The sequence below is a fragment of the Tupaia chinensis genome, unplaced genomic scaffold (assembly GCF_000334495.1).
Source record: "Tupaia chinensis unplaced genomic scaffold, TupChi_1.0 Scaffold138725_1, whole genome shotgun sequence".
Taxonomy (NCBI): Eukaryota; Metazoa; Chordata; class Mammalia; order Scandentia; family Tupaiidae; genus Tupaia; species Tupaia belangeri.
The window spans coordinates 1,808,591-1,828,458 of record NW_006198617.1 but is presented as its reverse complement, the minus strand read 5'-3'; the positions used below and the strand labels follow the sequence as shown (position 1 = coordinate 1,828,458).

Here is a 19,868-nt window from a genome sequence, read left to right as displayed (position 1 = left end):
TGAAGGAGTGAGCGTGTGTGTGCACGAGCACACGGGCACACTGATGGAAGGGATGGAAGGAATGCAGCTTGCCTTTGTCACTTAATTCTTTCAGAAGTGTTGGGGAGTGGCTCCTAGGGGTCAGACATGGGTACTGGGGACATGGGGCCAGTCACCTTCTCTGCCCTCCAGGAACTTGGGGGAGGAGGGGGAGTTGCAGCTGTCGCTGCGTTGCAGGTGCCAGGGAGCACGTGGAAGGGGCTCCTGTGACCCCCGCTTGGCTCATTTCGCCTCCTCAGATCTGACCCAGCAGATGCCTCCTGGGCTTCCACCGTGTGGCTCAGAGCAGGGCTTACAGGCGTCCATGGGTGGCTAGGTGACAACCCCAAGGTTACGGTAGAAGGGGAGACCCTCAGCCAAGCTAGCCAGGTCATGGGGCGGAACGGAGAACTCAGAGATGGCCTGTCTGCTGGGATAGCTCAGGCCCTTCTACCAGGGATGTTTTCGGGACGGTTGTCGTGACGCCGCGCTGTGAGCAGGCACTTGGCCTCCGTTCCTCAGGCCCTTCCCTCACTGGCTCATCCATTCCCTCTCAGGCCCTGCACTTCACCTTTGCTCACGTGCATGCCCACTGGGCTCAGGACTTTGTTCATGGGCAGCTCCTGCACTGGAGTGCTGAGGGGCCAGCCTGGCATGGCCACCAGCCCCCTCAGTGGCATCCTCAGCCCGGGATCCAAGCAGGTATTTCAGGATCTCTGTAGACAAGTTGGACCAAGAGCATCCGAAGGTCCGTTGGGAGCATGGTGCCTCCAGGAAGCCAGGTCATGAAGAGAGGTGCTGTCTTCAGGAGGATGTGCTTCCAGGGAGAGAGGTCCCGGGGTGACGTGGGGTGTGGTGCATTATCTGTGGCCAGCCTGAGCTCCTGAGACCACAGCAAAGTGACAAACATGCCAGGAAACGTACACACCGTGCTCATAAACGCTCTGCTGCTGCGGGGGGGGGGGGGGAGTAAGGAGACTATTACTGTTCCACTCAACATTCTCAGCGACCATACGCTTTTTTATTTATTTATTTTATTTAATTTGCTGTAGGGTACATATGGAGAGAGACAGAGAGGAAAAGTGGAAAAGTACCCCCCAGGGGGATGGCCATACTACAGTCCCTTCTCCATTCTCCTCTTGGGATTTTGGGCACGCACGCACACGTGTCACAGGGTCCAGGACTTGAACCATGAGGTCGGCCCTATGGAATCCAGCTGTCTTAACAAGCATGCCCCCTGGCTAGTCCCTATATGACCACACTCTTTTACCCCAGCACTCCCCTCTAAAGCATTCATCCTTCGGAAGCGCTTACCCAGGCGCATAAGCAAGTATTTGGGTTGGCTGAGAGAAGGACCACAGCCTAGAGATCAGCGGTGGGAGGACGGCGAGGTCCATGAGGACACAGCCGAGGGCCGAGGGCCGAGGCAGTCTGCACAAACAGGTGGGAGAGGTGTCTGCGGTACTTTGTTGCGGAAAAGCAAAGATCCCGGCTTCATATGTGAACCTGACCTGGGCAGATCGTACATGGCGGGTCTGTCTGCTGAGAAACTGCAACCCCCCCTCCCCCCCGTGGGAGCGGCAGGCGGGAGGAGCGCCCCCTACTTTGCATTCTGCACACGTCTGGTTTCATGAACAGGCATGTACTCCTTTTGTGACTTCTGAGAGTCAGTACACATTTCCAAGGCAGTAGAACGCGCAGAAAGCCCCCAGCAGGCTCTCCAGAGTGCATGTGTTCCCCAGGAGCTGAACAGGACCTGCCGGGCCATGCAGCAGCGCATCGTGCAGCTCATCTCCCGCGTGTCCAACGAGGAGGTCACCGAGGAGCTGCTGCACGTCAACGACGACCTCAACAACGTCTTCCTCCGCTACGAGAGGTGGGGCCATTCCTTTTCTTCCCTGGAAGAGATTGTTGCCATAACAGAGGGATTTCGTTCATAAACAAAGGGGAGAGAGAGAGAGAGATTAGAGTTGGAAAATACTCATCAGAGATGCTAATTTGTTCCCGGATGACAGGGAAAATGCTTCTTGTTCTCCTGGGAACCGAGCAGCAGGAAGTTGACGTGCGGAATTAGGCTCTGCCCTTTGTACGCCTCAGGCTGCTCTGCCTTCCCGCTCCGCCCCTCCCCCGCCCCGCAGGGGGAGGACAGGAGGGGTCTGGCCCCAGGAGCCGCTGCACCTGCTCCTGTGATGAGCCTTTGAATTTGAAAAGGATTAAAGGGGTGTAAAAAAAAAAAAACCTCTCTACTCAGAAAAAGGATTTCCTCTTTCCCATCTTTAAAAAAGGAAAAAAGCTTTTCCCTTTGCAAATGTCAGTGTGTCTGGAGAGCACAGGAGAAGCTGGCAGGTGTGGGTGCCGGATGCCGCCCGCCCCGCCCACCGCTTAGAGAGCCACGCACACACTCATTTCAGTTCCTTCTGCAGCCAAATCATCTTGGGGCTTGAGGTCACAAACTTGCCAGTTCTTTTCCTTTTCGAAGGCCTTCCCTCCAGACAAAATCCAAAGCATCTTCTTTAGGCCTCGTTTTAAATAGGAAGCAGTTCCCATGTCATCACCCTCATGAATGCACCTGCCCCGTGCCAGGGGGGAGAGACCTTGACAAGGCCAGCTTTCTTCTCTCACAGCTGAGGCACGCATTTACTGAGGGGCTCCTGGGGAGGGGCAGGGCTGGCTGGCGCCAGGTCACCAAGTCACTGGGACAGATACTGGCACGGACACTCCTTCAGGTGCTTAGAGCGTGCTTTTGTTGTGGTTGTCAAAACCCGGGCTGGGCCTTGGCCTTTTAAATTTGTATCTTATTGTATTTTTACTTTTTTATTGGGTATGTGTGGTCACTGGAGAGAGAAAAGCAGAGAGAGAGAGAAGAAAAGGAAGAGAGAAAGAGAGAAAGCTCTCCTTAGGGGGATGGCCACATTTAATCCGTTCTCCATTCTCCTCTTGGGATTTGGGCACACGCCCTGGCTTGGTTTTCAAGCTGCTGGGTCTGGCTCACTTAGCCATGTGGAATCCAGATGCTTAATCACAACACCCCACCAGCCCACCTGCTTTGCTTGTTTGTTTACTCATTTATCTCTTCCGTGGGTAAGAGAGACAGAGAAAGAGAGATGCCCCCCAGAAGGGTCTTCATGCACGACCCCCCAGCTGTGGGTTACAAGCATGCCTGGTGAACTCAGGAAGGTCTCTGACGCCAACCTGGAACCTCCCCACCTGGGTCAGCCCCGCAGGCCTGCATCTTATCCCTGCACAACGGTCTCGCTCCTGGTTCAGCTTCTGACTGTGGAAGCAGGCACGATGGCCCTGCACCGGTCTGACAGCGGAAGGAATCCCTGCGGTGGGGTGTAGGTGAGCCAGGGGCACACAGAGCAGACCCAGGGCCTTGGCCCCAGCCCGTGGCCCCTTTGTCTTGTCACGTGTCCCCAGTCTCCATGTGAGCAGGCATGGTTTCAGCCTGCTCAGCCAGTGAAGCCCCTGCTGGGGGACGTGGTGAGAGCTGCTGTGGGTGTTCTCAGCCGGAGGCCCAGTGTCACAGAGTTCAAGGCCAAGCCTGGGCCAGCAGCCTCAGTTGCCATCCTGGTTAAAGCTCCCTTGATGAGAATAATGAATGGTACCTCAGGTGGGAGACCTTCAGGATCACGGGTTTTTCAGATGTGTTAATATTCCTCTCCTTCTTACAGGCCATGGCTGAAAGCCACACAGGTCTTCCTCTCTCTTTTTATTTAGAATTATTTTCATTTAACATTATTATTATTATTATTAATCTGACAAGAAAAAGAGGGAAAGTGATAAAACAAGCCATCAGGTCCAGGACTCAAACCAAGGTCAGCCATGTGCGAGAGTCCAGCGCCTCTAACCACCATGCCACCTCCCAGCCCCATACACACAGGTCTTCCTTAAAACCACAGTGGAGGGACCAGCAGTTGGCATGATGTCTATGTTGCTGGACTCCCATGTGGTCGACCACGGTTCAAGTCCCAGACCCGGTGACTTAAACTCATGGTGGGCGTGCCCAAGATCCTGAGAGGAGAATGGAGAAGAAGGGATTGTGGAGTGGCCATCCCCCCTGGGGGGTGATTTCTCGCTTTCTGTTTTTCTGTCTCTCTGTCTCTCTCTGTCTTTCTGGTGAGTGCACGTGCCCTATAGCAAAAACCTCTCCCCCCAAAAAAACTACAGTGGACCCACACTGTCTAACGAGATTGTTTGTCCTGGGGACAATCTTGTCATCAAGTGCTGACCCCAGAAATAAATGCAGAGCAGCCTGCCTCACCAAGGCCCAGTTTCTCAGGCTCCTGCAGAAAATAAATGAATAAATAAATAAAAAATAATCTCCTAGCTACCTCTTTGTCCATGGCATTTGGAGCTTTTAAATCAGGTGTAGAACACAATCCATTCTCTCTCTCTCACACACACACATGCACGTCCACGCACACACACAAACACAACTGCTTTTACGTTCTCCACCTGGTGTGAGGATGCCGCGGGTGTGGGCAAGGAGAGGCTTCCTGCCAGGCGTTATCCAGCGCCCACGTGCCAGCAGGCCCCCGCCACAGTCCCTCCATGGCTGGCCAAACCTCCCTGCAGCAACCAGTGAGCCTTCTCGCCAAGCCGCACCAGGCCCTGAGCTTGCCTCCCCCTCCTGGAGTCTGCCCACACAGCCTGTGCCCTTTCTCCAGAGGCCAAGGTGGGGCCTTTTCGCAATATTAGCGAATCTCTCCTGAGCACAGCTCTGTGATGTGGGGGGGTCTGCAGCAGATGCATCTGAGATGCCCCAAGGGGTGTGGCTCAACCAACCTCCCCTCTGAGGGCAAGGGGAGCCCTCTGGGTCTAGGAGATGGCTAGGGCTGCTTATGGCGGTCCCGTACTGTGCCCACAGACAGGCTCCCTGATCCCCACCGAGGTGCTGTGCCATGGCCGAGCAGCTGACCCTCCTCGGGGGGTCCCACACAGGGGGGCATGGTGACGTCCCCCAAGTGGGAGTCTCCTTCCTGCAGCCCCTGCAGGGTCCCCTGCACAGGCCCGGAGGGTACCAGAGGCCACACGCAGGTCTCCCTCCGTCCTTACTTCTGCTTTCCCTTCCTCCGTTAGGTTTGAACGGTACAGGTCAGGCCGGTCGGTTCAAAATGCCAGTAACGGAGTAAGTACCCCTTCAGAGCCCAGCCTCCCGAGGCCCTGCCCAGCCCTCCACATCACAGGGGCTGGGCTACCTGCCTCCCTGGGGCTTCCCTCCAGCCCTTCTAATTGGGGTTAAACGTGGCAGTTGGAGCAAGCGCTAGTTGGTGGGATTCTGGGGAGAGCCAGCAGACACCCCTGCTGGGGCGGTGGCCCCGGTCTACTGTGGCACTCAGGGGGATGTTGTGGTCGCCACAACCCCAGGCCATGGCTCAGCTCCTGACTGTGGAAGCAGGGGCTGGCCTGTACCCCTGTGAAGATGAGGAGACCCCTGCAGGAGGAACGTGGGGCAGTCGCCCTGTAGGAGATCAGTGCTGTCTCCCTCGGGGGAGGGAGAGAAGGCCCATGGCAGGGCCTCAGAGCCTGCTAGGACCCCCGCGGACCGGACCGGGACCTAGTGGGGGGACGTGGTGCTTCCCTGCGGTGCGTGGGCCGCTTTACCTCTAGGAGCCCCGCCCCTGAGCTCCTGCCGGCTTTGGTCTGGGAGCCTCACTGCCCACCTTGTGTCCTGCAGGTACTGAACGAAGTGACTGAAGACAACTTAATAGACCTGGGGCCGGGGTCTCCAGCCGTGGTGAGCCCGATGGTGGGGAACACGGCGCCTCCATCTTCACTCTCCTCCCAGCTTGCAGGCTTGGGTGAGTGAGTGTCTCATGACCATAAAGGGCCTCCACTCTGCTGCCTCCTCTGCAGGTCTCTGTTCTTTCTTGGGAAGCCTACAGAGAGGCTTCCGGGGGATCCTTGTGGAGGCGTATTCCCGAGTCCTGGCCAACTATGCCACCTTCAGTCCATAACTTCTTAACCTAAATTTGAAGTTTGAAACCTGTGTTCTAGAGCAGGAGTGGGGGGTTTCAAGAAATTGAAAGTTGTCTGCTTTTTAAAGAATGTTTTATGGAGTACATTCTCCACAATGGAAGCGATTTCCTTTTCCATGTTAGCAAGGCAGAGCAAGGATGGCACATAGGCATCAGCTCATTGGCTGCTTGGATCACAGGTTTGAGGAGCTTGCCAAAGCCACGTCAGGGCTAGGAAGATGAGTCTGTGGTTGACTGGCAATGTCTGCAGTGGGCTTGGAGACAGGAAGTGGGAGCACCGTCGCGTTTGCTCCTCTCTCGTCCTATCAACCTAGTGTTGGGCTGCCTGAAACTTAAAAGAAGCCAACACGTTTTCGTAGTTCAGTATGGAAGTGTGTGTGTGCCTCTAGATGCTTCCATTGTACTGGATTATATCAACTTAGAACAAGTAAAATTCTAATATTGAAATGCTTAGTAAGCACCGCCTCAAAATTCTTTCGTCTATCTTGGTTTTCTGTTTTCTTCTGGTTGAGTATTTCTTTTCCTGTCTTCTGTCATTTTGGTTGAATGATGCCTTTGTTGAGTGGCCTTGCAGTCGTAATCTGGCGTCTGCCTCACCTGCGGCCGTAATTCCCGTTAGAGCAGGTTTCTCTGCCTCTGTGTGCTGAGCGAATGGACACCGGGTCGGATACCTAAAATTCCAATTAGATTCTGTCCCGCCCTTCTTTAACTCGCCTTGTGCTTTCCCGCCCATTCCCTTCCCTGGCCTCCGAGGCTGCTTGCCAGGCCGGCTCCCTCCTGCCTTCCAGCCGCCTCCTCCATTCCCCTCTCCCGGAGCACTACTCCCCTCGCACACCCTGCGCTTCCAAACCTGTACCCTTCCCTGCCTCCCCACCACGCTCCCACGTGGCCCGAGAGACCCACCCTCGTGTTAGTTCCGAGTCTCTCCGCTTGTTTGGCTGACTCCCTCCCACTCAGGGAGCCTCTGGGGGCCATGGATCCTGTCAGATTCAATTTGACCCACTCAGGATCCAGCTCTGAACCTGGTGGGTGCCCAAGAAATCCCTGCCACATGAGTAAACGCCCAGGCCCTTAGACTGGAGCTGCAGTTAATGAGCAGCCCTGGGGGGAAGGGCACTGTGGGGAGTCTGCAGGTGGCGGTGGTGGTGGTGGCCAGTGGGGGGGTGTCGCCGTCCTGCTGCCAGCAGTCTCCCTTACCTCTCCTGGTCTCTGAGCAGCTGGAGGAAGGGGTGGTCAGTCTGTCCCCCAGCGGGGCCCTGCCTCGGCTCCTCCTGCATGGGGTGGGCTGAGCTGGGCTGGGCGCGCGGAGGAGAGGCCTGCTCCCCCGTAGAACCTCAGCTGGCCTGGCAGTATCCGTCCTGGCCCTGGCCCTCCGTGATCCCATCCCGTGCTCATCTGCTGTGTGTTTGTTTTGTTGCCGCAGACCTGGGGACGGAGAGCGTCAGTGGCACCCTCAGTTCACTGCAGCAGTGTAGTCCCCGTGACGGCTTTGACATGTTTGCCCAGACCAGAGGGAGTTCCTTGGCCGAGCAGCGCAAGACGTACGTGGGGCCCCTTCCAGTGGCTCTTCCCAGCCTTGGTCACAGGCCAGCACAGAGAGGCCTTTCACTGACCATGTCCGAAAATGTCAGACGCTTTAAAATACGGCCCTGAGGACTTGGCACTAGAGGCAGGCATGGGCTGAAACCCCCTCACACACACACCTTCCCATCCCCATGCGCGCGCACATACACACTCACACACACACACACACACACACACACACTCCCCTCTGCCTGGGGGCTGGTTGCCATGTGGTTACTCCTGTCAGTCAGAGAGCCTGCTCTTTGCCCCTCCTCCCCACTCATCTGCAGCCCTCCCCACCCCCAGGCAGGAGGGTGTAGGCTCCTAGCAGCAAGATTTTCCTGCCTAAAAAATGTGGTCAGGGTAGAGGCTCCTCTGACAGCAGCTCTGGTAGGGGTGACCCATATGGAATTGGGGGAGTTCATTTCAAAATAGACAAGCCCCCGTATCTCCGAAGGCGCCGGGCATGCTCTCCCCACCTTTCCTGGGGCGCAGTGTCTTGGTGCCATCAGCTCCCAAAGACCTGCTCAGGTCTCGGCAGGATGCCCAGAACCCAGGACCCCGTGTTCCTGTCCCAGCAAACATTGCTTATAAAACAGATACAGCTAAACGGGCCGGGGACAGAGGAGGAAACCCCGTAGTCAGTGTCAGCGACAGTGCCAGGCCCCACAGACCACTGTCCTTGTCAAACGCCTGAGGCGGCTGCTTATAAGGTGAGAATTAACACGACTGCCTTTACCCCATCCCCCTCGGAGGAGTTTCTGGGCACTCGGACATGCTGTCTTGTCAGTGGAGAGGGATGTTGAGGTGCACAGTGTCCTCTTAGCAGAGAGTGGTGGCTGAGCTAGAACCCAGGTCTCCTAGCTTCGGCTGCAGGGAGATAGACAGCGTCAATCCTTAGCCTCTGCCCAATGCCGAGGTCTTGGCAAACGTTTCTCTGAGGACATCTGGTGAAGGTGCTCTGGGACAGAAGGTGATTACAGGTCACTGCCCCCCGCGTGTGACCACCAGGGAAGAGCTAACTGCTGTGCTTCTTGTCTCCAGGGTAACCTACGAGGATCCCCAGGCTGTTGGAGGACTCGCTTCTGCACTAGACAGTCGAAAGCAGAACTCGGAAGTGGTAGGTCTTCAACTGCTTTCCTGCCTGGAGTCTCCTGGAGGGCAGGTTGGGAAAGCTGGCTAGAGGATGCAGCGAGAGCTAGCTTGCACGGAGGGTGGGAGCACACGGAGAGAGACTCGTGTGCACCTGCGTGCCAGCAGAGCCTCGTTAAGTCTTCACGTGCCCTGAGACAATGCCCCTATGAACTCTCCCATGATACCCTAGAGGAAGCAGGCCCAGGAGGTGGAGACAGGTCCAGGGGCACCAGAGAGCACCCAGGAAGGGGACTCCCCCCAGGAGAGGAACTTAAGAGCCTCTGCCCTATGGGAGGGCCCCCATGGACACAGGTCATGTGGCCAGAGAGTGATCCTTTCACATGTCACAGTGCCTGTGGTGGGTGGTGCTCTGACAACTGTGACCCTTACAAGGAGGAAACGTGTTGATCTGAACCACATCCCCGCTCACTCATGACTGGCTCAGCAGGGCAGTGGCAGCCCCAGGATGAGGCAGTGCAGGTCAGGATGTGTTTGCGAGCCAGAGTGGTTGGGTGGCCAGGAGGGGTCCTGGGAAACTCCAGACAGGGAGGCGCTGTGCAGCGGATAGACTCGTTCCAGCCCCGGAGCGCCGCTGCAGTGTCTGAGGTGTCAGACTGCGGAGGGGGAGAGGGTTCGTGTCGTAATGCTTCTCAGGAGACTTTCTCCTCTCTGTCTCACTAAGAAATGTGTGTGGATGCGTGTCTGCAGGGCACGGGGGAGAGGGGCTCTTGGGACTGCTGCCTACCAGCTGGAACTCCTGTCAGGGTCCCCAGGCTGGGCTAGAAAGGGAACATGCACACGTGTCCATTGGACAGGAAGGTTTGCAAGGGCTCGTGACTTCCCAAATACCAGCCCTTGGCCCCCTGCAGCACCATGCCAACGGGCCGGCGGGCAGTAGAGCTGTGGCCTGCTTCCTGAGAAGCTGGCTTGTGGTGGAAGGGATGCCCCACCTGCTGCCCCAGCCAACTAGATCGGAGGGTGTGCATCCCTCCGCACTGGCCGCCAGGGGGCACCCAGGTGCAACCTGTTGCCTTGGGTTCTCAGTGCCTTCTTTTCTACCAGAGGGGAAGTGGTGCCACCCAACCCCTGAGACTGGGATGCCCCAAATCTATGCAGCGGTTCTGGTTCTGGTTCTCCCATTACTTAGAACATCCTTCACCTGGCCCAGACGGCTTTAGAGAGCTGAGCTGGGCGCTGCCACACTGCCTGTGAGGGTGCCCCTCCTGCTGACCCTGCCGGCCTGGCCTGGGAGTGGCCCTGTTCCTCAGCCAGGCCAGTCTCCTTTGCTCCCCACCCTGGCTTCAGGGCCCGCTCTGTCCTTGTCAGGTGTGTCCTGCCACACCCACCTTCCAGCGCACAGGCCTGGTCTGAGTCTAGGATAGTGGGTGCCTCCCGCCCTTCACCCTGCAGTGCAAGGCTCAGACTGACTCTGCTTCCAAAGGTCTGGATGACATCATTTGGTGGTAGGCAGATTGTCCTCCCTGTCTACTGCTCAGTGGGACCAGGACACGGCCACAGCCTTCATGGGGTGGCGGGGTGCATGCTGGCCGTGTGCCTGGGTGTGCACGTGTACATGCGTGCACACACGTACACACTTACCCATGGGTATCACTCAGGTCACTGTGGACGCATCCCAAGCCATACTGACCTGGAAACAAAAATGGGGCCAAAGGTAAAACCCAGAACACAACAAAGAAGGGAAGACAACTGGGGAACCCCCACAGATCTAATCCTGCCAAGCTGGTCATCTTCGCTTCAAATAGTTTTACCATTCAAGAAGACCATCCAGGGAACCAGCAGTTAGCGTAATGGCTATGTCGCTGGACTCCCACGTAGTCGACCGCGGTTCGCGTCCCGGACCCGGTGGCTTAAAACCCACACTGGGCGCGTGTGCGTGCGTGCCCAAGATCCCGAGAGGAGAATGGAGGAGAAGGGATTGCGGCGTGGCCATCCCCCCTGGGGGGTGATTTCTCGCTCTCTGTCTCTCTGTCTCTCTCTGTCTGTCTGGTGAGCGCACGCGCCCTATAGTGAAAAACCCCTCAAACAAAAAAAAGAAGACGATCAAGAATACATTAATGCTTACACTCAACATTCAGGTTAAGATTTTAGAAGAGTACTCAGGCAACTAGAAAAGAGACGAAATGTGGAAGGGAGTTCGAAGCAAGTATAGACGATTTTGTAAAGGCCGGTTCTTGGCCAAGCTGGCCATGCCACCCTGGTAGCCCTAAGCAGGAGAAGCCGCTCAGCCGCCCGTGTGACCCCTGGTGCTTTTCCGGGTGTGTGGGCATAGTCGACACACGTACACGTTACCCTGTCGGCTCTTGGTTACTAAACTTCTCTCCTCTTTTCCAGGCAGGTAAGGGGGACGTGCTGGGGTGGGGACCAGGGTGGGGGCATCAGGCCACATTCCTGACATGCCAAGCACTTGAATGGTGGCCTTTCTGTTTCCCCATTATGTGCCAACGGCTTCTTTACCTCGGGTCTTGCTGTGACTTTCTTTCTGGGGCTTTTCTGTCCTTGGCCCAGCAGAGAGGGACAGGTGGGGACTCTGACCTGGAGCCTATAGACAGCTGGCTCATAACTCAAGGAATGGTGAGGCGCCGCCAGCTGGGCCAGCCCTCCTGTGCAACTGCCTAGCTTCCTCCTGCCGCCTGCCGAGCCCTGTGACCAGACCGCACAAGGCCACACTCCCTCCTCCCGTGCCGAAGCTCCCCTTCTGTCTCTGTGTAATCTCCTTAAGCCACTGACTTCCAGCCCCAGAAATGCCTTCTCTGGTTTTCTGCTGAGTCCCTGCCCCTGGGCCTTCTGGACATGAGCAGGAGCCAGAGGAGAGGCCCTCCCTGCTCTCTGGAGCTCCAGGCATCGGCAGTATTCGCTTTTCCAGGATGAGCACAGGGCACTGTGGCTCCCACCTGGGAGGGACACCTAGAACGTCAGAGAAGCCCCTTCTGGCCCAGTGCCCGCGAATTTGGCAGTCCTGGACTTTTAATCATTTAGCCATTGGTGTCTACGAAGTTCCCCAACAAGATTTGAGGTCCCTGAAGTACACAGACAGAATAGGAACAGAAAGGACCACGCCGGGCTGTGGAGTCTGATGTCGTAACACAGCTGCTCTCACAGGGTCGGGCTCTTCCAGCAGAGACCTGCGAGGGTGTCTCCTGCCTCGGCCAAGCCCGGCCAAGGAGAGAGGGTGACCTCATCCCAGGCGGCTCGCCTCGAGGCGACCACTTCTCCTCTAACACAGGGCCCACAGCTTCGTGTGCACGTGCTGGGCCCAGAGCGGAGAGAAGGCCGGGAGGGAGGGATGGAAGCAGCAGAGTCGCAGGCCCCGGGCCTCTAGGTGGGGCCAGCTGAGGGAGACACTTGGCGGCCCCATGAGCTGTGCCAGGCTGTGGCCAGGCGAAGGGCCTAGACAGGCGGAGCGTCCAGGAGAGACCAGGCAGGACCACCCGAAACGCGGGAGCGAGGGGTGTCTGCCTGCCCAGTTCAGGCTGGCACCCTCGGCACAGCCCTGCCCAGGCAGGTGGGTCTCCTCCACCGTCACGGCAGCAGTGCCTTTCCCTCCGGGCGAACGCCCTGTTTCTGCCCCAGCCCCAAGGCCACTTGGGGGGATAGGCCAGCCTGAGCCCTCACTTGCTTCCTCAGGGACAGCCCAGCCTCTGGCCCACGCATGGAGACCCTGTCTCCTCCATTGTCCAAACCCAGCAGAGTGTTCTTTGTCCCTGCGAGTCCTGCAAAAAAGGATACTGCCCACACAGACTCCCGAGTGTGGCCTTGGCAGCTGGTAGAGGCTGCTGCCTCTGCCCGCACGCTGCCCCCACCCTGTCCTGCGTAGAGCTCCCGTCTCCCACTCCCCAGCTCCACTAACAGCTAACCTGGTGTCACCCGCCAGCCGCAGCTCTCTGTACAACACGTGTTAATGGCTCTGCCGTATTTCCCGTAGTGTAGAAGCCCCGAGTCTGCCCAAGCCTCCCGGGTACAGATTCTTTACATGGAGACTTTTTGAACTCTTGAGTAAGACCAAAGGCTTTAGACTGCTCCTGCCTTTGGGGTAGTGGTTGAAGCACTGTAGGGGTCATTTCATACAAGGGGACTGCAGAAAGTTCATGGGAGAATGTCATTGTTTTGGTGTGAAATGAATTTGAAATACATGCAGAGGTTTTTTTTTTTTTTTCATAATATGCATTTCCATGAACTTTTAGGAGACTCCTTATAGCACCCCTGAGCTACAGAAATTGCTCCTGCTGTGAGGAAGATCAGATAGGTGGGTTTCCTGGGGGCTTGGGCTGTGGAAGCTACAGAGGGGCATCTGGTGCCCGCCCGCCCCAGGCCCCGGGCCCCAGGGGTGTATGGATCCCAGCACAGCAGTTAGCTGGAACACCAGGCTCCTCACCAGTAGCAGAGAGACACGATCTGGCGTGGCCAGGCGAGTGGCTCCCCGGAGACTGCCGGCCTTCTGCTCGCTGGGCCCGGCCAGCCTCTCCAGCTCCTGGGGCTTTCTCACCTCGTGGCCGTGATCAGCTAGGGGTGTCTCCAGGGGGTGCAGCCTGCTGTGACAAGAGCAGCAGTAGTTTGGTGAGAAGCCTTCGCTGCTGCCATGGCCTGCCTTGGGCCAGAAGGGCCCCTTCTCAGGCCTGGAGGTCCCCAGGGCCCTCCCACTCCTCGTGGATGACCTGACCCGGAACCACCCCCCACCCCCCACCCCCAGCAAGGCTGCGGCTAAGCCAGTGCAGCGCCGTTGCCCTTGGGCAGGCGACCTGCCTGCAGGGGCAAGTGGAGCCAGGGCTAGGGCAGCGCTCCTCCGCGCAGACGGGTCCTGCCAGGCTCTGAAGGGCGTGGGGCGGGCGGTCCACCTGTCTCCCCAGCCGGCCGGCATGCCTGTCTGCAGAGGGCGCTCGCTTCAGGCCTCGGGCTCCCTTTCTTCTCTCTTCACACCCCTTCTCTCCGTCCCCTCCTGCAACTCCACTCTTCCCCAGACCCCTCGAACCAACTTTCAGCTAAGGTCATTGCCCGAGAAGATGCTGAAATCACAGCACATCGGGCCGAGAGTTCGAGGGACCTGCTGGGCCAGCCCTTCGTCTCAGGGATGAGAATGCCTGCCGAGGCCTCCCGGGGCCTGGGCGAGAGAAAGTCCCCTGAGACTGAGCGCGGACCTCCTCTAGCCAGGGCCCTCCCTTGCCTGGAGAGGGAACTGTGTCTTCCTCAGCTCAGCGTCTTCGGCTCCCAGTGTCCAGGCAGTGTGTGTCCGTGTCTGGCCGCGTCTGCGTTACTGGGAGGACTTTACCCGCGCAGTACTCAGGTGCCGACTTCCCGGCAGGACGTTTACACAACCAAGACCTGTGTCTGACCGCAAGAAAGCCAGCCCCCCTTCCAACACCCGCTCCGCGCTGCTTCATGCTCCGGGGCCAAGTGCCTTCCGTACTGTACCTTCTGACGGCCGACACAGCCGAGGCACCCTCCAGGCTGTCCGGGGCTTCTGAATGCAGATGCTTAAAGCTAAATAAGACCCAGAAGTCACTTGATTTGCCCAAGCGTCTGCCCTCTGCCCCTGCCTCTCCCCCAGAGTCGGAGGGTTCTCAGGACAGAAGAAGCTGGGGAGCTGTCTGGTGAAGAAGCGGTCCAGAGCCGCGCGTCCGGCTCCAGGTCTGCAGCCGACCCTCTCCCGCCTCGGCCTGGGTCTGAGGGTGCGGGTGGGGGGCCTCCCTGTAAGCACACTGCTCTTCTGGGAGAATCTCAGAGTGGGGAGAGAGGTGCTCCTAGGATCCGGCCGTGGTGGAATTGTTTGTTCAGGGGGAAAGGCGTTTCTCAGATGTCACTATTCCTTTTTTGAGTGTGCTGGCCCTCAAGATTAAGCCTAAAAGATGAAAATTGGAACATGATCCCAGGCCTCAAGCGATTTTTTTAAATAAAAATAAAAGCAACAACAAAATAACGATTTTTCAGGCTGTCGTAGCACCGCCAGGTCAGTACACACAGTCTTCTTCCTAGCTGGCCTGGAGCTAGACAGGTATAAAGGAGGGGCCGTGAGACCAGCAGTTAGTGTAATGGCTATGTCGCTGGACTCCCACGTAGTCAACCGTGGTTTGAGTCCCGAACCCGGTGGCTTAAACTCACGCCAGGCGCGTGTGTGTGCGTGCCCAAGATCCCGAGAGGAGAATGGAGGAGAGGGGACTGTGGCGTGGCCATCCCCCCTGGGGGGTGATTTCTCGCTTTCTGTCTCTCTGTCTCTGTCTGCCTGGCGAGCGCACACACCCTATAGCAAAAACCTCTCCAAAAAAATAATAAATTTAAAAAAACAAAAAGGGACCCCGTGTGCACTGGCAGCTGCCGAGGGGTTTCTTCCCTCCGGAGACACGGCTGACTTTCTGAGCTTGGTGCTGGGGAGGTGGGCATTTCAGGAAGGCGTCAAGGGAGAGGGCTTGCCAGCGAGAACGGAGAGCAGATCACGCCCCGAGTGCCCCCCTGGGTTTTCCCCTACTGCTGTTTTTTGTTTGTTTGTTTTTTTAAGAGAGATTTTGCTATAGGGTGCATGTGTTCACTGGAGAGACACAGAGATAGTGAGAAATCATCCCCCAGGGGAGTAGGCATGCCACAGTCCCTTCTCCTCCATTCTCTTCAGGATTTTGGGGCACACACACACATGCCTGGCGTGAGTTTCAAGCCGCTGGGTTCAGGACTTGAACTGTGGGCAGCCAGCTTAACCACCACCCCACGCCACCTGCTGGCCCCACTGCTTTTTCAGGTTTATCTATTTTATTAACACTGGAGAGCACACATGCTTGCATGAAAGAGAAGCACCTTCGACGGGGGCTTTACACACCACAGTTCTCTCCCCTTCCAGCGCAGCAGGGCCTTGGGCACCTGCACGCCTGCTTGCTTCAGGTCAGTGGGTTGTGTCCAGGCCGCCAAGGACAGCATGGCTTCCACACTGCAGCTCAGGCTGGGCTGCCCCTCCTGCTGTGCACGGGGAGGTGGGAGCCACAGCAGGGCTGCGAGCACATCCGGGGCTTCGCGAGCCCCACCGCTGTGGTTACGCACGTGCTCTTTGTCCCTAGAAGTCATGCCAGGGTGCTGACGACTCCTTTTCCCCCCAGTTTAACATTCTTAAGTCTCCAGTAGGTCAAAGAAATGAAAGGGCCACATGGGCAGACTCCCCTAATCTAAGCAGTGGTCGGCCTGAGCCTTTCTGAAAATGCACATGTGGGCTCCCGGGCTGGGTCTGCAGTCAGGGCTCAGAGCATGTGCCTCCGAGTTGGAGGGCCAGCTCCTGAGAGTGAGCAGCGGCTACAGTGGGGGCTCGTGCCAGACCCCCCGCCCCCAGCAGCAGGCGTGGCCTCCAGACCTGGGGACTAGAGGCCGTATGTCAAAGCTGGTGATAGGGGTTCTGTGTTTGCTGACTTCCTTTTCTCTTAATTGCCAATGAGTGCGTGTGCTAGCCAGAGAGAGACAGTGAGGGAGAAAGCTCCTTCCCCGGGGTGTGGCCGTGCCACGGTCCCTTCACCGTCTCTCCATCCTGTCACGTCGGACTCGGGGCACACATGCACACGTGCCTGGCATGTTTTTCAACCCACCAGGGCTGGGTTCAAACCAAGCCTGCTATGTGGACTCTGGCTCTTATGACTATGGGACTGGGCCCAATTTTTTGTTTCTTTCCTTTGTTCAGAGCCAGTCTTCTTGCTGCCTATTTTAGTTTGCGTTTTTCTTTATTCTTACTCTTTTTTTAATTTAAGTTTGCTATAGGGCGTGTGCTCTTTGCAGAAATAGAGACAGAGAGGAGAGAGAAGAAATGGGACATCACACCCTGGGGGTGGACACCCAGCGATCCCTTCTCCTCCATTCTGCTGTTGGGAGCTTGGGCACGCACGCACACGCGCCCTGTGTGTTTTCAAGCCACCGCGTCTGGGACTCAAACTGCGCAGTTGGCCATGTGGGATCCTGCCGCCTTAACCACCTGCCGGCCCCGATTCTTACCCTAGCTCCTGACATTGGGTTAAGCCAGCTATGGACAGTTCTGATTTTTCCCTGGAAATAGTGGGGTCACAGGGCATCCCCCAGAAGGCAGACCCAGGATGGTGAGGGGACAGGTCACCTTGGTAAAAGGCCATTACCTCCTTCTCTAGGCTGGAGCTGATATTTTGTCAACGTGGCTTCGGGGGTCAAAGGTTACCTTCTTATTTTAGCCATGTGCATTCCCCAGACTCTGTCCCCAAGGGCACTGACACAGGTGTCCCCGAAGCGCTGCCCAGGCAGTCTTCGCAGGCGTGTCTCCGTTTCCTGGGAGCCTGCTCCCCAGCCCTCCCCAGCACCCGGCCTCGGCTCCCAGCTCGCAGACAGACTTCTTTCTTTGACTGCTGAGGCACAGCCTGCCACTGAACGCTGGAGGAAGCGGGGGCACTCGGGGCTGCCGCCTGCTCCTCCCTGAGACACACAGAAGACGGAGCCCCGCAGCCCCTTTTGTCATCAAAGCCCTGGTCTGTGCCGGGTTCTGCTGGTGGAGAGACGCGCCTGCCTTCCGTCCAGCAGGCCACACCCGGGCTGACGGGCACGCGCTTCCCGGTGCCCCTCTCCTCCACCCAGAAACGCACCAGGATGCATTTCCAACGACACAAGCGCCAGCCGTCTCCCAGACCTCCCAGCTGCCGCCCGAGCGCCCTTGCCCCCCGCCCCGCAGGCTGTCTCTCGGCCTCCCTCTTGCCGGTTGGCATTGGGGCCCGCTCCTGGCCGACTGGGCAGGGCCCGACAGCTGCAGGTCAGGACTGCCCCAGAGGACTGACTGTCATGGCCGATGGGTTCCACACCAGCCTGCAGGGCCAGTGCAGGTGCCTTGCCGCTCTGGGATAAGATCCAGGATAGGAGGGTGGACACAGTAGTCAAAAAGCTCTCCATTTCAAGATCACGTACTGCCGCCTCCCCGCCGACCAGCCTGCTTGCTGCTTATCATTTGCCAGCTCATCGCTTTCCTCACTGCCATCTCATACGTGGCCGCCCGTGTTGCCCGCGTGCTGTGCCGTGTCTGTGCTGTGTGTACGTTTCCGTTCTGTTCGGGGTTGCTTTTGACGATTTACTTTGTTCCGGTGTTCTGTCCCCTCCCGCCTGGCTGTGGGTGCCTGGCCTGCTCACGCCTCCATAGATCCCTGTTACGCAGTCCTCTGTCATGGACGACATTGAGGTGTGGCTCAGGACGGACCTGGTGAGACTCGACTTTTATACTTGCTGTGCGGGGTGTGGAGAGGCAGAGGGAGGCGGGGCAGGCGGCTTCTGCAGCCCCGGTCATCACAGCTCACCTTCCCCTCCTGGAGACCGGCTGGCACGGGGCACGGGCTCTGGGCACGGCCGCTCTCGCCCTCGCAGGCCTGCGGGGTGGCCAGGTCCCTGCCAGACAGCCGAGCACAGTGAGAGCAGAGTGGCTCCAAAACACGCTTCCTTCCCCCCAGCCGCTTTGCAGTTTCAGGGGCGTGTGTGTGCTTGGGTTTTATTTGGGGGAGGGGGTGCTTTTTATTTAGGGTTTTGGGGGTTTGGGTATTCCTTTTTGTTGTTGTGAGATACACACATGAGTTGGGTATTTGCTTTTGTTTTTAATTTGCTGCCATCCCCCTTCCCGGTGTCTGCTGCCATTTTTGCCTTAGAACCCCGCCCCAAGGTCCCCACCTAGCAGACAGGGTGAGGCGACAGGGTTAGCCCGGGAAATGGGAGCGCAGCCCAGGGAGGGCGAGCAGAGCGCTTCGTCCATCCGCAGCCTTGCAGGCCGGTGTCTCGTCAAGACTTGCTCCAGGAGAGGCACCTGGGCTAGCTGGGTTCTCCCAGACCTGAGACACCCCTTTCCTTGCTCCCAGCTGCTCCCTCTTCAGGGGGCTCTGATCCAGAGCGCAGTACCCTCCTGGGTTCTTACACAGGGGTCAGCCTGCTGTCGATGGGCTCGAGACCTGGCCACCACCCCCACTAGGACCACAGGCCTCGACCTCAGCCTTCTCTGGGCCTGGTTTCCCAAATTCACTCACTGCCAAGCGTGGCGGCCTCTGGGTAGCAGGCCAGGAACACCCGTGACGTTCTTCCTGAGCGGTGCCTGGAAAGGAAGCAGCGTCTCTCACAGCAGCAAAGCACAAGGGTCCAGGGCCTCACCTTGCAAGGTGGGCCCAAGGCTAGAAAGGGAAAGGGCCTGCCCAGCCAGGCCACCTAGCAGGTCAGTGGTGGAGCCAGGCAGGATCCCAGGCCTCCTCGCCAGCCCAGGCTGTGCCGCTCCCCAGCAGGCCCCTCCGGGGAAGCCCTGAACACACCGCTGTTCCCCAGCCCCGGGCAGCTGTGTGCACTTCCAGCAAAATCGGGCCTGGTCCTGAATTGCAAAGCATGGACGGAGTCCTGGTGCCCTTCCAGGAGCTGCCGGTGTGGGGTCTAGGCCCCAGGAGAGACTGGCGCAGGTCCTAGGAGCCTGGGATCTGGCTTCCAGAGGCACGGGCATCCACCAAGGCCTGACACCGGCTGCACGGCTCAGTCCCTCCAGACCTCATGCAGCTCCCGGTGTTGGTGTGGACAGCATTTTCCCAGAACCCTGCAGCTATGACCTTTCGTGGAGGTGCGCAGCATGGGGCTGGGCATGAGTCAGGCCCAGCCTCCTCAGAGCCGCCCCCTAGGCCTCTGCTCAGAGTGTCAGAGGGTGGGCCTTCCTGCAGCCCAGCCAGAACTGGCCTGGCCACCTTGGGAATTTTCTGTCTGGCGCTCTGAGGGATTGGAACCTAGAACCTATTTTATTTTTTGGTTTTGAAAACAAAACTTCTATTTCTCCATTAAGAGAATTTTATTATTACAGAAATCTGAAAGCAGGGGAAATTTGCAAGTTTTGCTTGGGTGGATGTGGGCGGGCAGAGGAGGCTGGGTGGGCGGTCAGGCCACTGTCCTAACAGTTCTCCCTCTGCTCCCCCTGCAGAAGGGCGACGACCTGGAGGAGGGTGTCACAAGTGAAGCCATGGCCCGGCCGCGGCCCCACAGCCCCACTCTGCCACTCCTGGTCACCACGGAGCGTCCGCTGCCCATGCACCCACGGGTGCCAGGCCCGGGGCGGCGGGCCTCACGGTGCTGGTCCATCCGGGCCTCCTGCTGGCAGGAGTGGTGTCAGAGGGAAAGCACGTGTGACCGGCAGATTGCCTCCCCACCCCCCCCTCCCCCCCCCCCGCCCCC

General features: G+C 58.0%; 1 protein-coding gene across 4 annotated transcripts in view; it reads left to right on the top strand.

The window, feature by feature from the left end:
• The window catches only part of TOM1L2 (target of myb1 like 2 membrane trafficking protein), a gene marked incomplete at its 5' end in the record, with an annotated part of 90,003 nt that overhangs the window by 69,134 nt on the left and 1,001 nt on the right, over positions 1–19,868 (top strand). The window contains 8 exon segments of one of the 4 annotated variants that reach the window (XM_014592909.2): positions 1,761–1,894; positions 5,101–5,149; positions 5,699–5,822; positions 7,423–7,540; positions 8,607–8,682; positions 11,226–11,288; positions 17,827–17,886; positions 19,618–19,652. In XM_014592909.2, the coding sequence (XP_014448395.2) occupies positions 1,761–1,894; positions 5,101–5,149; positions 5,699–5,822; positions 7,423–7,540; positions 8,607–8,682; positions 11,226–11,288; positions 17,827–17,886; positions 19,618–19,652 (659 nt within the window). 4 annotated transcript variants of the gene reach the window in all.